The 17,657-nt window shown below is 40.9% G+C and overlaps 1 protein-coding gene across 10 annotated transcripts in view; it reads left to right on the top strand.

The window, feature by feature from the left end:
• Chd9 (chromodomain helicase DNA binding protein 9) overlaps window positions 1-15,113 on the top strand; it is a 234,216-nt gene extending 219,103 nt beyond the window's left edge. For all 10 annotated transcript variants that reach the window (XM_029480616.2, XM_029480617.2, XM_029480612.2 and 7 more), the window contains 5 exons: window positions 2,254-2,393; window positions 3,085-3,279; window positions 3,849-3,977; window positions 9,698-9,802; window positions 12,279-15,113. In XM_029480616.2, the coding sequence (XP_029336476.1) occupies window positions 2,254-2,393; window positions 3,085-3,279; window positions 3,849-3,977; window positions 9,698-9,802; window positions 12,279-13,160 (1,451 nt within the window). In that variant the 3' untranslated portion in view covers window positions 13,161-15,113. The remainder of the gene's footprint in view (window positions 1-2,253; window positions 2,394-3,084; window positions 3,280-3,848; window positions 3,978-9,697; window positions 9,803-12,278) is intronic.
• The last annotated feature ends 2,544 nt before the right edge of the window (window positions 15,114-17,657 follow it).

Raw genomic sequence — 17,657 nt, 5'->3', positions numbered from 1 at the left:
GAATCAACACATTTATGCCATGTGTTGCGTACCCTTCGATCAATGAAGAATGATTTCCTGGTGCTGGAAAGTGGTTCAGTGGGTAAGAGCACTTGTTCTTACAAAGGACCTGGCTCACAACTATCTGTTACACTTTTAGGAACATTCCAACTCCCTCTTCTAACCTCCAGGGGCACCAGGTATGGAAATGGTGTATACATACACACACACACACTCTCTCACACATACACACACACTCTCTCTCTCTCTCTGCAGGCAAAGAAACATATCCATAAAATAAACACTGTGTTTTGTCTTGTCTGGCTACCTTCCACCTGTGTTCTTCTTAAAGTGTCAAGAATTGAGAATGATGTTTAAGATCAGTTGAATCTCAGGAGTATTTACCACCATGTACTTACCCCCAAAATACTAATTTCCAATCAAAGAGAATGAATGGGTTGAATTGTCTTTATACCATCTTTATTTTACAAGGCTAAGGACTCTGCTTTAGCAGGGATTGTGTCTGGTTGCCACATGATACCTGGAAGCTTTTCAGAATTATCGTGAGAACAGTAGGTGGGACTCCTACAGTTCAGGGACTGATTGCTGCTTTCAATTGCTCCTCCTATCTCTACCTTTTAAATTATCAGTTATTTTATTTTCACTGGCATCAGTTTGGTCTTCTGTGGATTCATAGCCATTTTGTGTAATTTTCTAGTTACTAGCCCTGCAGTTGAAAGGCTGGGAATATAACTTGGTGGCTAAAGCATTTGCCATGTAAGCCTGAAGATGGGCCTCAGGATGCTCAGTACTTCATAAAGGCTGTAATCCCAGTGCTTGTTACCAGCAACAGGGGATCCTTGGGGCAAGCTGGCTAGCTAGACGAGCCAGATCAATGAGGTCTAGATTCAGTGAGAGACCCTGCCTCATTAAATTGGAGAGCAATTGAGGAAGACACCCAATGACAGGCTATTTCTGTCCTTCAAATATACATGCAGATGTTTGTGCACACGTGTGCACTCATATCTACCACACACACACACACACACACACACACACTCATACACACTCATATGCTCCCCCAACCCCTGCAAGAACATCCAGTGTGTTTCTATTCTGAAATATCCGTCTCCCAAATCATTCTTTACGGTTATAGCTCTAAGGTTAAAGAGCTCTCTTTCCCACTAAAATATGAGGACAAATGGAGACCAGCTGTGGGCTCTCTTGCCCACCCAACGTGAGTTTACTGTTCTCATCCTTAACCTGAAAGCTTCTCTAGCAGATACAATCAGTATAAGGTCGTGTGAAGGGTTCAGTGGCATTACAGCTGAAGATTGTCCAGTTGTCACCTATAAGTAATTCTTTGATGAATAATACTATACATAGTGTACAGTAACTACATATAAAATAATATATATTATATAGCAAGTAGTTTATGTAGCTGTTACTATTATGCTTTTTTATTATATCAGTGCTTTTTATATTAACAATATAAATATAAGGGCTGAAGGGGTGGATCAGTGGTTAAGAATGGATACAGCTCTTGCAGAGGACCTGGGTTCAGTTCCTAGCACCCACTTCAGGCAGCCACAGATGTCTCACCTCTAGCCCCAGAGGCTTCAGTGCCCTCCTCCAAACTCACAGGTACCTGTACTTATGTATACACATACACACATACATAATTTAAAATTAATAAAATCTTAAGCAATATAACAACAATAATATGCATATTATATGATACCAATTATAACACAGTTTTAAAACTATATAAAACTACGTTAAAGTCTCAAGTACTATTAATACTATGTAGTTATCTCAATATCCTTTATAGTACACTTTGATAATTATAAATGTGAAATCTGGATCTGCCTTCCTTCCTGGGCTTTTCAGAAATTAGTTAACATTAACATTTCTGAGCCTTGTCATTGTGTGTGAGATGAAGTGAGAGGAGCAGGATGTGACACCTCTGTGAGGAGTTAAATGAAACAGGATGCCGAGTGGCCAGTAAAGAGTTGACTACATGTGAGGTAAGGTGATTCACACCAGAATCCCAGAACACAGATGGAGAAGGCAGGAGGATGGGGGTGGGAGCCAGTGGGAGCCACCGAGTGACAGAGATCTAAATTACCAGCCCCCAAGTCTTTAAACTGAGAAACGAGCATGTTTTCAATCCAAGAACTTCTTAGTTTGATGTATAAAAGAACTAACTTCAAATTCATTTAGAGAAGTTGTGTTTAAGTTTTCAGCCACTGTTTTGCATTTCTAATTGTTTAGGTACTTCCATTCAGTCAACCCTCGGTGCCAACGGAGTGATACTAGACAGCCAGCCTATAGTGAAGAAAAGGCGGGGAAGGAGAAGGAACGTAGAAGGTGCTGACATCCTCTTTTTGAACAGAAATAAGCCACCCAATCATGTAAGTAAATCTACTGTAAAATTATTTAACCTTAAGCCTGAAATTCAATCCTAATAAGTACACACTTATTGTTTTATATTTTTAATAAAATGAATAATAAGGAAATTAGTCTTCCATACTCTTAAATTGGATCTTAATATTTGGCACTGGCAGAGAGTTATAAAAACTTTAACTTAAAAAGGCTTGGCAGGGGCTGGCGAGATGGCTCAGTGGTTAAGAGCGCCGACTGCTCTTCCAAAGGTCCCAAGTTCAATTTCCAGCAACCACATGGTGGCTCACAACCATCCGTAACTAAATCTGATGCCCTCTTCTGGAGTATCTGAGGATAGCTACAGTGTACTTACATATAATTAATTAATTAATTCTTTAAAAAAGGCTTGGCAGAATTTTATACAATGCTTTCTTCTTCAAAAAGAAAGTGACCGTTGAATCTGGACATGGGAGAGTACTTGTGTGACCCCAGTATGCAGGAGGCAGAGGCACAAGGATCACTGCCAGCTTAGGCCATCCTGGTGTGTATGTCATGAGCTCCAGGGCGGTCAGGAATGCAGAGCAAGGCCTGGGGCAGGAGGGGCCTGGAGAAATTCCTCTGTAGAACTAGAGTTAGAATGACGATAAGCATGGCAATGTAAATCGTATCTGATCAGTTTTCCCTCCCCAGAAGTTGACTTTACACTTAACCGCCTCACAGATTCCCACCGGGATGAACCCAGCACTGTCCTATCCTCAGCCTCAAAGAATTCCTGACACAGAGAGTCCTGTTCCAGTTATTAACCTCAAAGACGGGACAAGGCTCGCAGGAGATGATGCGCCGAAGAGAAAGGACCTGGACAGATGGCTTAAGGAGCACCCCGGTTATGTGGAGGACCTCGGAGCCTTTATCCCAGTAAGTAGACTTTATAGTCTCAGCAGTTGTTTTTTTGAGTCATCAAACATTTACTAAATATCCATTCTGCCTAAGATTTAGGAAAAGTATCAAAAAGAAATAATTGCCATATTTACTAAAACATAATTCTGTATTGCTTTCCTTTCTGCATTTAATAAATATTTAATTATAAAAGTCACTTCAGGCCAGATACGGTGGCACACACCTGTAATCCTAGCGCTCTGAAAGATTTTTTTATGTTCAAAGCTGTTTTTTTGTTTAAAAGATAAATTAAAAAATAAAAGACTTCTGATGTATTTTATTATACCCTTTGTATATTATAAAGACTGCAGTGGTATAAAACTTCTAACTCTTCTAACTCCAGAGCTCTGTCATTTGCTGCTGCGTACAGAAGAGCTGGCAAAGGAGCACAAGAGTCATATTAAAGTTTAAGATGTTAAATGGACTAACTAGAGAGTGAGAGCTTTCGCTCCACACAGGGCTGAGCTCCTGGGGTCAGCTCACTTGCACCATTCTGAAAAGTGTTGAACAAGGCCACGGGCTTCAAAGTGTTTCTCTGTGTGTTTCAGAGAGTGCAGCTGCACGAGGGAAGACCCAAACAGAAAAGGCATCGATGCCGAAACCCAAACAAACTCGATGTCAACAGTCTCACTGGGGAAGAGCGGGTGCAGCTGATTAACAGAAGGAATGCGAGAAAGGTATGTGTGCGGCTCATTACGCTTCACTGGCTATGCCTTTTAACTAGGCAGTACTTTCTAACAGACTAGAGAATGGGAAACCCAGCACAGCTGTGGGAAAAGGCATGTGTGATGATTTCATGGAGTCTGATATCAAATCCCACGTCGCTGACAGCGAGTGAGTGAGAGAAGCAGGGCTGCTATTTATGGCTGCACACTGGATGAGGGCACTCTGTCCCATGCAGAGGTTCCCTCAGGGGACATTAGTTGCTGTCCCTGACTGGTTCAGTTGCCACAGTCAGCACAGTGGGGGAGGGGTGAGAAGGGGGAGACCGCTGCCTTCAACTATAAGGAAGATGTCATCCTTCTTACAATACCTGAGGCCCTAACCCACCTGCCTTGTGCCAGAAGTCAAGAAACCTTACTCAAGGTGACAGCGTTTTCATTATCACTGTGATAATGAATGCCTTTTTATCAGGGTAACATTTGTCAGATAGCGCAAGTTAATCTTGTTTTCTCAAATAGGCATATTATATAATTTTTGATAGAAATAAAATGTTTCAAAGCTAACTTTATAGGTGAATGGAACTTCTATGCTTAGCTTGTGCTAACTATTCACAAATTATTAATAGTTGAGCTTTTTTCTTGTTTATATATCACAATTAATATTAACTTTGGTAGGCCTACCAAATAATTATTTCTAATGGCATTTTCATTCGTGTATATCCCTGTCCTGTGCTCATTCACCTATGTGTCACTCTTCCTTGTCCAGTGTACCCTCTAACCAGGCACATACTTGCTGTACAGACATGCGCGCAGGCAAAGCACTCATCCACAGAAGATGGTACTTATTAAAAAAACAACCACCTAAGTTGAAAACAGTAAAAGTGTAGGGGAAGGGGACACAGTGTCAGCAGCCACAGTACTCTCTGGAGGAATGGCCTTTGTCTGATCCTCCAACATCAGCACTGCTGGGTGTGGCTTTGGTCACGTTGGAGTCTTCTTTTACTAGGCCTTCTGTGACTTCAGCGCCTCATCTCAGTGTCTCTTCATCCAGCCCTAGTGTGTCCATTACAAACTGCCCCGAGTGCTGAGGCTGGATGTCCCCAGGCTTCCTGACTTCTAATTGTGCCTTATTATCAAGCCCCTTGGGTAGCTCAGTCCCATAATGGTGCATGAATAAAGCCGTGTGGGGTTTGCAAACTCCACTATTGACTTTTCCCATGATGACTTGGTATGCAGGAGTCCCACTGAATTCCCCAACAGGGCTTGAAGACATGGCAACTCATTCTGTGGTTAGGAAGGACTAAATGCCAGTCTCTTTAAACCAGAACAGGCTAGATTACCTTCTGGGAGGTTCTTTGGTGCCTCCTCCTTGCAGGTGGGAACCACGTGAACTGATCCTCAGTTACAGTGCTTAGCTGTTGTATTTCTCTAGGTGTTTCCAGCTATCGTGTGATCCTTTTCATGCCTTCCCATGCTCTTCTCTTGTTAAGAGTCCAGCTTTTGCTTCCCTGACTTTTCTCAGCCTTAGCATTAAACAATGGTTGCTTCTAGTCCTATGAATTCAAGTGTTGTTGGGGTTTTTTGTTTGTTTGTTTGTTTGTTTTTTCTACACAGGGTTTCTCTGTGTAGCCTTGGCTGTCCTGGAACTCACTCTGTAGACCAGACTGGCCTTGAACTCAGAAATCTGCCTGCCTCTGCCTCCCAAGTGCTGGAATTAAAGCCGTGCGCCACCACTGCTGGCTTAAGGGTTTTTTTTTTTTAAATATATATATATACTTATTTATTTGTACATTGTGATATGCATGTGGGATCCAGCTATGGGGCTGAATGGGGTCTGCAGGATTCTGGTTCAGCTGGTGGGTGGAAAGAAATGACTTCTCCAAGGACCTTAAGTGCCACTTACAGTAGCTCTTTTATATGAAGGCTTTCTCTGACAACTTTCAATGAAATGGCTCTGAAACAATCTTGGCTTGAGCACATACTTTTATTTGGGGTGGGTTTCTATGCGTATACTTCATTTGGCGTGAGCCAGGGATATATATGAGTTTTGGAGAATGGGAAGGGGTTTTTCTTAGAGTGAAGTTTCACTGGCTGAGGCTTAGGTTAGTGGGGATATCTCATTTGCATTGGAGAGGCTTTTCCAGAAGTTGAACCTGTAATTTCACGAGGGTTTGGGTTGGGCTCCCCCGATCAGACAGAGAAGAGAAAGCACTGTGTTCAGTTTGCACCAAGCTCAGGAAAGCTGTCTGGACATGGTAGATTACAGCCTTAGCGTTGAGGTGCGGCACCAGTGCATGGGGGATAGGGGTGGGTTGACTGTGCCTGCAGAGGACAAATGAGGGTGCCGGTCCCCTGGAAATGGAGTGCGGCAGTTGTAAGCCTCTTGATAGAGGTGCTAAGAACCAAACCCAAGCTCTCTAAGAAAACAACAAGGACGTTTACCCACTGAGCCATCGCTTTACCCCCAAATTAAGGTTTTTCTACAGGTTATTTCTGAGCCAGATATGATGTGATATTGGTAAAATTCTCATTCTATAATGAATTGTCCTTTTTTCCTTATAATATAAAGGCCAGGTGATTTGTGATATCCTTTGTATATGCAGCTGTAATATGCTAGCGTTTGCTGTCAGCTGAACAGTAAAATGGGTGAGAAAAGGTGACAGACATCAGGACAAGACTCAGCTCCCAGACTCACTTCACCCTGGATGTTCCGTGTTTTGCTTTCTGTTAAATGACCTCCCTGCTAAGATAGCAATACATAAAACCATTTTAACTTCTCATAAGAAATCCCACATTGAAACACACCATTTAAAGTAATTAGGCACTACTAATTTTCCCCAGTCTGGTAAATGTAGTTTATTCAACTTTTGGTAGTGTATTGGTTTGCTACATGGTGCTAAAACACTGACCTAAAGCAAATTGGGGAGAAAGGGGTTTATTTTATCTTACATTCCCAAGGGAAGCTGAGCAGGAACTCCAGGCAGGAACCTGGAGGCAGGAACTAAAGCAGAGACTGTACAGGCATGCTGCTTACTGCCTTGTTCCTAGGGCTTGCTCACCCTGCTTTTTCACACATCCTAGGACTAAGGGTCTAGGTTAGTTGACTGTAGGTCTTCCTGTGGAATTCCTATCCCCTCAGAGGCTGCTATTCTTCCTCCTATTCTCCCTTAAGAGTCTATTGTTTGGCTGTGGGTGTCTGCATCTGAGGAAGACTCACTTTTAATCTGAATCTTTTGAGATGAGAAAAGTCCATGTTTAATCTGGGGCACACCTTCTGACTGCAGCCTATCTATGAGGTATAAAAGAAGGAAGCTCTCTCTGGCTGCTGGCTCTCACTCTCACTGGCAAGCCCAGTCCTTCACTGGCATTGGAGCCTGTTGCTGCTTCAGGATCTCTGACATACACTGAGGCAGCTGAGACACCCAGCCTTGAGACTGCTTCATTCTTAGACTTTCTCTTGGTTGACAGCCAATGTGGCTAGGCCACAACCCCCATTCTAATATATCCTGTGTGTGTGTGTGTGTGTGTGTTTATAAAGGTCAAAGGACACATGCACAAATCAGTTCTCTTCTTCTACCATGTAGGTCCTGGTGATTGAATTCAGATTGTCACTTGGCAGCAAGCACCTTTTTCTGCTGGGTCATGTCACTGGCAGTAAATATTCTGAATATTAATGTCATAAACTTCTGGAATCTTTCTCATTTCCCTTGATTTGTAGAGTTCTCAACTACTGGCTTGTCTCTAAGATATAGATGAATTCCTAAGGAAAAGAATCTTTCTACAAAGTCCACTTAATTTTAAGGGAGGAGGTTATGTTATACTGTATTATATTTTGTTTTGTTTAAAACAAGGTCTCACACTGTAGCTCAGGCTGACCTGGAACTCACTACATAAGCTGCACTGTCCTCAAACTCAGAATATTCTTTCTGCATCAGCCTGGAGATTAAGGCCCAGGTTATAAGTTCATTTTACCCTGAAGGTTCATAAAGAATGGAGTGCAAGAGAAGTCCTAGAGACTGAAGAATAGAAGGCTATTAAATGAAAATGCTTAGAGGTATGCGTGATACACTCGCTGTGTTGAAGGAATGTGCATCCTATCAAGACACAGTATAGATTTGCCAGTTGGGTATGTAGCCAGGGACAGGCCCTAATTCAGTCCCCAAGGTATTACTCAAGAAGAAAATATGTAAAGCATATGTATTCAAGCGAGAAGAAAGAACTGCTCAAAAACCAGCTTTTAGACTGCAAGGAAACATTAATCATAGGCCAAAATCATTGATATCAATATTATTAATTTGAATTCTGAATTTATCATATACAAAAATGCTTACAACTTAATGGTATGCAATGTAGTTAATATGCATAATGAATAAACAACAGCATGGAATTCTGAGACCTGTGTTTTCTTGCCAACTTGCTTGACATTATTAGATGGCTTTATAAAGCTAGCTATAACTTCCCTGAAGCTCAGGTCCTTCAGTTTGAAAATAGAAATCGTATCTCAAAAAGATTTTGTAAGGACTAAAATAAAAAATATACATGTAGTGTTCTAAGCCCAGTATTTGATATATACTTACTGTAAGCCAGATATTTTTATAAGACACTTGAACTGTCTCATTTTCTGTTCATCAGACACTTTGAAGGAAATATTATTGTCACCCCATTTCATAGCTCACAAAAGAGACTCAAAAATATTTATTGATTTACCTGAGTTTCCATAGCTCAGAAATATGACTCTAAAAGGTATACTTTCAGGTGGGCTAGCCTGCCTGTCTTGCCTCCTATGGATACCGTGAATAATAATTCATTTTCTGTTCCAGTTATTTCACTTACAACATTTATAAGGTTTTTTTTTTCATTTTTTTAAAAGATTTATTTATTATTATACATAAGTTCACTGTAACTGACTTCAGAAACACCAGAAGAGGGTGTCGGATCTCATTATGGGTGGTTGTGAGCCACCATGTAGTTGCTGGGATTTGAACTCAGGACCTTCGGAAGAGCAGCCAGTGCCCTTACCCCCTGAGCCATCTCACCAGCCCAACATTTAAGATTTATATAATTTCTGTTTCAGTTCATTCCTGTCACTGTGACAGGTACTGTGACCCAAAGCAATGAGGGAAGGAAAGGTTTGCTTTCTGGTTACAGGTTCATCATCAAGAGAAGTTAAAGCAGGAACTCAAGCAGGAGCATGAAGGCAGGGCTGCTTGCTATCCACAGAATGTCATCCCTGACCAAGAATCTCATACCTAAGGAACTGCAGCGTAAACTATGGAGGAATGCTGCTTGTTGCTTCAGTCCTTGCTTACTAACTAACTTTGAGGCTTATGCTCGGCCAGCTTTTTTATATAGTTCAGGATCACCTGGCTAGGGAGTAGTACCACCTACAGTGGGCTAGGCACATCTACATTAATTAGCAATCAAGACAGTCCTTCCATGGACATGACCTTTAAGCCAGTCTGATGTAGGCAGTTCTGCAATAAAGAGTTTCCAATTCTAGGTTGCATCTGCCAAGTTGGCAGTTACAAATAACCAGAGGACAAAAGCTAATGTGTTTATTTAGTATTTCAGTAGCCCGGTTAGATTGGAGTGGCCCTTTTTAAATATAATTATACATATTGTTGAAGATTGCTCAAAAATACATATTTTAAAGAAATTCTATATCAGAAATCAAATAAACAACTTCATACTTAATAGTGTTAACCGTCTAACTACCTTTGTTTGTTTGCTTACAGGTTGGAGGCGCATTTGCTCCTCCTTTGAAAGACTTATGTAGATTCCTGAAAGAAAATTCAGAATATGGAGTGGCTCCTGAATGGGGAGATGTTGTTAAGCAGTCTGTGAGTATCTCACAAATACGCCATGTTAGAGATTAAACCATTTGATTCTACCTTAGATTAAGCTCTCTTTCCAGAATAAGAATTCCATGAACATCGACAATAGCTTTCAGTTCTCAGGCTTTATTTTTCAGAATGTGGAATTAATGATAGGGTAGAATTCAGACCAGGAATGCTTGCCTTTTTATTGCAAACATTGTTTGGATACTGCTACAAAGAATAGTCAAATAGGTATGCAAAGAAACTCATATAAAAATAGTCACCATGGAAGGGTCTCTGTAGATAGCTCAGACTGGCTTTGAACTCCAATTCTGCCTCAGCTCCCTATGCACTGGAGTTATACTACTTTGGTAACTTTCTATATATTGGAATTCTATACAACTATTTAAAAATGATGTCTTAGAAGATTATCTGGAATCAAGAGAAAAAAATGTTGGCAACACACTAAGTATCTTCGTAGTTCAGCTCTTGGGCTGTTAGAGCCTAACTACATACTAAATATTCTAAATATTTATTATTTCTATAGGTGTTCAAATGGAAAAGGCAGGCTGTGAGACTAAATTCATTGTAACTATGTTTTTATTTTGGAAAGGAGTAAGGAGAATCATAAAATAAATACAAAACAATTGATGCATTGGGCAGTCTAAATGCTAGCTGGGCTGAGTGGCGAGAGGAACATGGTTCTGTTCTCTGTATTTATTGCTGTACTTTCTGCAGTGAGCCACAATGCTTTTGAAGAGAAAAAAAAACAAGCAAAAAGTAGTGCCATTAGATTTCCCCTTAGACCATAGCTTACATCTGCACCTCCACAGACAGTGGCCAGCCGCTAAGCACACGGATCAAGAGTGCTCAGTTACAAACCGTACTTCCTAGGAACTTGGAGGCATAGTTTTAAAAAAAGAATATAAGACATCTCAATCTTTGTACATTACACAATAAAATGAAGACTTTCATGTCATATTTTATTTAATTAGCCTATATTGCTAAAATTCATGTGGCCACTAGAAATTTTTAAACTGCTATGTGACATTTCAACTGGAGAGTGCAGTTGAAGAACTTATACAATAAAACTGAGGAATTTTGCATCCCAGAACACCGTAGGAGAATGCTATGAAGGCAGCACAGACTTCATTTGTCCTGGGCGTGGTCATGCTAGTAGCAGGTTCCATCTGAACTCCAATTCAGCCAGCTGGAAGCCCTTATATTTCTTCCTTTGTTTTTAATTTTTAATTGCTTATCACAAATATATAATTTGAGTGACTGACTATATAGCAAATGCAGAACCAGATTTTTTGAATATAATATTTCATGAAGCCCCCTGCCTGTCATAAACATTTACAAATGATAGAGATTTATACACATGCACTGAAGCCCCCATTGTATCCAGATAATAATGGGTAGTAATGTCTTTCCCCTTTTGAGTGTATCTTCTGTATCTTGGCCCTGTTTACCTTATTTCCAAAGTGATAGTCAAGAGTGATTCGAAGCTTCGCAAGTTAACCTCAGCCTTTGTGGCCATCCCCTGCCCTTCCTCCCCTGTACTTCCCAGGGCAGGTCTGAGCAAGTGCTGATGTGCACAGAAAGGGCTATGAGAACACCTTGATAACATTTCTTTGGCCCTTAGATTTTCTGTCCTACAAACTTAAGCTTCATAGTATAAAGAAAATTAAATCGCTTTCCATTCTCATTTATATGATTTTTAAAAAATGGGCATGGGAAAAGCTAATTGAAGTCATCACTTAGGTTAAAGTTATGTCTTTCATAATTACTTCATATCAATTCTGAATAGGTTTGTCAATAACTACCTCTTTTTTATATATTTTTATTAGGTATTTTCCTCATTTACATTTCCAATGCTATCCCAAAAGTCACCCATACCCTCCCCCCCCGCCACTTCCCTACCCACCCACTCCCACTTTTTGGCCCTGGCGTTCCCCTGTACTGGGGCATATAAAGTTTGCAAGTCCAATGGGCCTCTCTTTCCAGTGATGGCCGACTAGGCCATCTTTTGATACATATGCAGCTAGAGTCAAGAGCTCCGGGGTACTGGTTAGTTCATATTGTTGTTCCACCTATAGGGTTGCAGATCCCTTTAGCTCCTTGGGTACTTTCTCTAGCTTCTCCATTGGGAGCCCTGTGATCCATCCAATAGCTGACTGTGAGCATCCACTTCTGTGTTTGCTAGGCCCCGGCATAGTCTCACAAGAGACAGCTATCTCTGGGTCCTTTCAGCAAAATCTTGCTAGTGTATGCAATGGTGTCAGTGTTTGGAAGCTGATTATGGGATGGATCCCTGGATATGGCAGTCTCTAGATGGTCCATCCTTTCATCACAGCTCCAAACTTTGTCTCTGTAACTCCTTCCATGGGTGTTTTGTTCCCAATTCTAAGAAGGGGCTCTTAATAGGCTATTTGATAAGCAATTTGATACTGATTTTATCTTCACGTAGCTGTTATTAACGAATATATATTTTCTCTAGGGGTTTCTTCCAGAAAGTATGTTTGAACGCATTCTCACTGGTCCAGTTGTGAGAGAGGAAGTAAGCAGGCGGGGGAGAAGGCCTAAAAGTGGAATTGCCAAGGCTACCGCAGCAGCAGCAGCAGCAGCAGCTCCTGCCGGCAGTGTGCCAGGCAACCCTTTGCTGGCCAATGGATTGCTTCCAGGCATGGATCTCACAGCTCTTCAGGCCTTACAACAAAATCTGCAGAACCTGCAGTCACTGCAAGTGACTGCAGGGCTGATGGGCATGCCTGCTGGCCTCTCTCCTGGAGGAGAAACTAAAAACATGGCTGCTATGTTCCCCATGCTGTTCTCAGGAATGGCCGGGTTACCAAATCTGCTAGGCATGGGAGGACTCCTGTCAAAGACTGCAGAGTCTGGGGCGGAAGAAAAGCGAGGAAATGACTCGAAGGAGCTAGAAGGAAAAAAAGAAAGGACAGAGAGCCAAAGTTCAGAGAATGGAGGAGAACGCTGTGTGCCAGGTTCTCCTTCGACTTCCTCCACGGCTGCATTGAATTCAGCTGCAGCTGCCAAGCCCATAGCTCTTAACCCACTGTTGCTGTCTAACATACTTTACCCAGGGATGCTGCTCACTCCAGGCCTTAATCTTCATCTTCCAACCTTGTCTCAGTCCAATACTTTTGATGTACAGAAAAACAAAAGTAGTGACTTAGACTCATCTAAGTCAATCGAAATAAAGGAAGAAGATTCCAGAGTTAGAGATCAGGAAGAGAAAGGGGGAACTGAGCCTAGTCCTCTCAACGAGAACAGCACAGACGAGGGTTCAGAGAGAGCGTCTTCCGGGTCTGACAGCTCCTCCTCCTCCTCCTCCGAGGATTCAGACTCAAGCAATGAAGACTGACTGGGGCTCTGCAACCTCCTCCTGAACTGGTTTTGCCTTTTCTTTAATTACTAACTGTAAATAGCCCAGTGTTGAGTGCATCAATAACTTACTGACAGACATTTCAGGTGTTTGTTTAGAAGTGCAAACTGCTTTCAGAGATGTTTTGCATGTCCTCTTTCTTAAGATCCATACGTTTCTGAACTCGATGTACTATCCGATACATACACGTATAAAGTTACAACAAAAGGCATTAGAATTTTGTTGGGGGTTAATTTTATGAAAATGATGCTCAATAAGAGTTGTATATTTAATATATTTGCAGTGAACACAGAATACTTTATGCATATTACTGATTTAATTTGAATATAGTTTTACAGCCTCCTTGACACCTATAATTTACAGATCAAAACTCAGCAATAATTTGGGCAGCTAATGAATGTCATGAAAGCTGTAGCCTCTCCGTCACCATCCATTGCTTTAATTACATGACAACGCTCTAGTGTCACGATGCACTGCTCATGTCTCCAATTCAGGTACAAGTATGTTTTAAAGAAGAAGTAAGTTTCCCAATCAGCCATTTATCTGGCTACCTGTTACCTCAGCTGAGTTAGTTTAGGAAGGTTTACATTCGTTTCTAAGTCTGTGCTTGTTTTCAGGGGTTTTAAACACATCCTCTCTATCACGTCAATCTGGCCAGGACCGTGACTTGCATTTTGCTGAACTTAACTCAGAAATCAGTAAAAATGAAGTCATAAAATAATCATGTGTCATATGGCTTTGGTACCCTGTACACATACATTAAAACTTTTCGAAGTTTGGCCTCCTATTAAAATAATTATGTCTCAGATGAATAATGTCTTGTTTCCAGGGTTCAGAAAGGCAAACTCATGAAACGCCACTGAGAACTTTGAACACCGCACCCTTCACGTACAGGAAAGTGTGTGTTTGCTTTATTTGTATAGGTTTCTGTTTGTGTCTTATGTCCTGGAAATATTCCAAAATAACAGGTAATAGTAGTCAAGTAAAATGCAGATAGTCTGAATTAATTGAGTTTCTAGGAGTAAGAAGTCGGCATGTTACCCAGAGTCAGTGTTGGGCTATCAGTTTATAATAAATGCTGAAATATGCCCACTTTGAAAATGCACTTTGACTAATCTCAAAATGATGTACAAATTATACCTATGAAGTTCAAGGCTTCTGTTCTGTTTCTTACAATCCTTTGTCATGTACAATTTGTCTGGTATTTGATTTGTGATATCATTTCTCCTGCTGAAGCTGCTATCATTCTGACAAGGTAGAGGTCCAAGGTTTACCTTCATATACATTGGAAACAATTAGAACAGACTTAGACATTCTAAGGAGAGATAAATATTAGCATTTTCCTCGTGTCTAAATAAATCATGCTAAAGTTTGCAAGGTGATAAATTTGGGAGGAGTACCCCAGTTCTTTCCTATGGGAAAACTGACTTCCAGTATGATTCAACAGAGCTGTTGTTGTCCTGGACTAAGCGATTGTACTGGGTTTCCCAAGACCTTTACCAGTAAATTATGTTTCTGTATGTAAAAACGTAACCCATTATTAGACAATGTTATATGTATTTACCAAATTATGTAAGTTCCATTGGGATTGTATTATTAATTTTTGTATTTTCTCAAAATAGTACTTTGAATTGATAGTTCTTTATGCAATGTTTTAGCAATAGTCACTGTAATCCCCATCCAGGAGCAGTGGGTAGTAACCCTTCATCATGAAAATGATATACTACATATTTACTGTGTTCCCTTTGCAGTATTGCACTTTTGTTTAACTAGAACATACCTGTGAGATAGCCAAAGTTTTTCAGACAGTTACCTTGGTTTTCAGTGGAGTGTTTCAATACCACCCGCAGCCCACTCTTCCTCTAGGCCTGCCCATAGGACCTTTATTCCTCTTTCCCAATTAAAAGGAAAAAATGAGGTTAAAAAAAAAAACTTAGATCTTGTCATTAAAATCTAATTTATAGCAAAATCTATGAGATAAAGTATTTTCCTAATTATGGTCTAATAAATTTGGGTAACATCCTAGTGATTCTTTCTATATATACGTTAGTTACTGTTTTCAAAGCATAAGGCTAATGTTAACTTTAAACATTCTCTTGGGTTTCAAGACATGTCTTTGTAGATTGATTGGGGGAAGGTGGTCCAGGTGTCAGCTAAGAAAACCATGCAGATCTGGAAATATAAAGTTAAGGATTATAGGAAGCAAGTCGATGCAGTTCCACTTACTCAAGCTGCAGCTGAAAGGCTATCCCAGTGCGTGTCGTTAGTTCCTGAGAGAGTTAGAGCTGGTGTTGCCTTGTGTTCTACCCCTTGTTTCAGGCCTCATGACTCAGTCTTAGTCCAAGTTTTCTTTTGGACATTTGCAATATTTACCAGTTGTGTTTTGTGTAGTCTAAATTTGCTTTCTGTAGTTGAGCAAACGTCTTAAAAAGTCATTTGTAATTTATTAAATTACTTTCTATGATGTTCTATAGAGCAAATGGAAGTTTAATTATTTTTTATTAAACATATTCTTTGACTACCCATGATGTCAGCCTCCCTCCGTACCTGACACTACTTTTTCACTTGAGTCTTAATATAATTTATCTCACTCAAGTTATAAAGGAAACCATAGTTATAAATCTTCAACAGCACTGCGTACTTTAGAAGAAATGCGGATGTTGGTCTTGGTGTAGTTTTTCACTGGGTATTTGTCACCTAGGTTGGCCTCAAACTCGGGGCTCAGTGATACTTAAGGGATTGAAGTTTTCTACATTTATATATAATTGCCTTTTAAGTGCCAGGTTTTTGTTTTCAGGTCATTGATGGTTCACTGATATTGATGTCTGCATGAATAGGAAACAGCTCTTTTGGAGTGTTGACTATTAAAGCCCATATGGATGTGCTTGATAGAAAAGCAGCCTCCCTCCCTCCACCTTATGCCAAGCACTGTGTTTCCTTTCTTCCCCTTGGGTCCCTAAAACTTCCAAGATGACTAAAAAGACAAGCCTCACCTTGCACAGGAGGTGCATTTCACCAATTTTGGAAATCAATAATTAGCTCTCTGCCCTAAGAATTTCTTCTGACTCAGCGCCAGTTTTGGCTGTGTGTTTTGGAAACATTTAAGAAACAGCTTCTCTCATTATGGGGGTAAAACGCCTCCCCCAGCACCTGGAGCTGTGCTGACTTGGGTGTTTTTGAGAAAACACATACTGTGTTTATATGAAGTGACATATTCAGACTTTGTGAAGAAAGGAGAATTGTGATTAAATAGTGGTCATACTGGTTTAGGGTGTCCTTCCAGGAAAAGGACAGGACAAAGACAACCATGGAAGATGGCCCTGTAGCAGGCAGTAATGGGAGGGATTTTGGTGATTTCCAGCCGAGGAACACCCAGGACAGGGACCACTGCTAGGGACAGGAGAGGTGCGGATGGAGTAGACTGCTTCAGAGCCTCTCTGGGACACGCCACCAGCATCTCCATGGGCGTTTACTTTCAGCCTCGACCCTGAAGAATATATTCCTCTTGTTTTAAGACCTCCTCTTTGTGGCATAGAGAAAAAGCATACATTTTCATATTAAATTATACTCCATAATATTGGTATATGTACAAATACTGGATCCTACAGTGCAGAAATGAAACTCTTGCACCCATCCCTAAAGAGTTACTTAATTTCACTAAGTGTGCCTCTTTTTTCTGTTACATAAGAGGCTGAGAACTGAACCCAGGGCCTCCCACGTGCTAGGCAAGCATTCTGCCACTGAGCTACACGGAGCATGCTTCCTGGTTTCCTCCGTATGTAAGGATTTTCATTTATGTTGCCGAGTTCAAAGAGAAACTTTTACTTCAAATTGTTCTTGTCCTTGGTGAAAAATAAGACATCTGTACCGGAAAATCTGGGAGGAGAGCCCGAGCATATGGCAGGAGTCGCCCAGAGCGCTCACACCGATGGAGACGCCTTGGTCCTTAATGACCTTCATATTCAGAGATGAGTGCTAACCTTTGTTTTCTGTGTGTACTTACAGACTACTTTAGTAAGAGTGGAGTTGAGGGATAGTTGCATGTGGTAACTCATGCCTATAATATTTATGTCTGCATAAATAGGAAATAGCTCTTTTGGAAGTGTTCAGTATTAAAGTCCGTTAAAGAAGAGAAGGCAGGGAAACAGTTGTATTCTATTTTGCAGACTGCTTTTTTTCTGACCTTTAAAGACAGTGTCTCCTGTAGCCCAGGCTGGCCTGGAGCTTACTCTGCAGGCAGATATAAACTTAAACCTCGGAACTTCCCACCACTACCTGCCAAGTGCTGGGGTTACAGGCGTGTGGTACCACAACTGGCATAGTTATGCTGTGAACTGAACACGGGGTTATTCCTGCATGCCAAGTGAACACTCTAACTACATCTCCCAGCAACCTGCTTATTGCCTTTACTGTATCATGATTATATCTCCATGTCATTGAAGCAGCTTACACATTGTAAGGACTTCTACTGTCCCA

The sequence above is a fragment of the Mus caroli genome, unplaced genomic scaffold (genome assembly GCF_978045245.1).
Source record: "Mus caroli unplaced genomic scaffold, Mus_caroli_1 scaffold_10, whole genome shotgun sequence".
Lineage (NCBI taxonomy): Eukaryota > Metazoa > Chordata > Mammalia > Rodentia > Muridae > Mus > Mus caroli.
The sequence above is the reverse complement of the archived record's forward strand: the minus strand, read 5'-3'. Positions and strand labels throughout refer to the sequence as shown.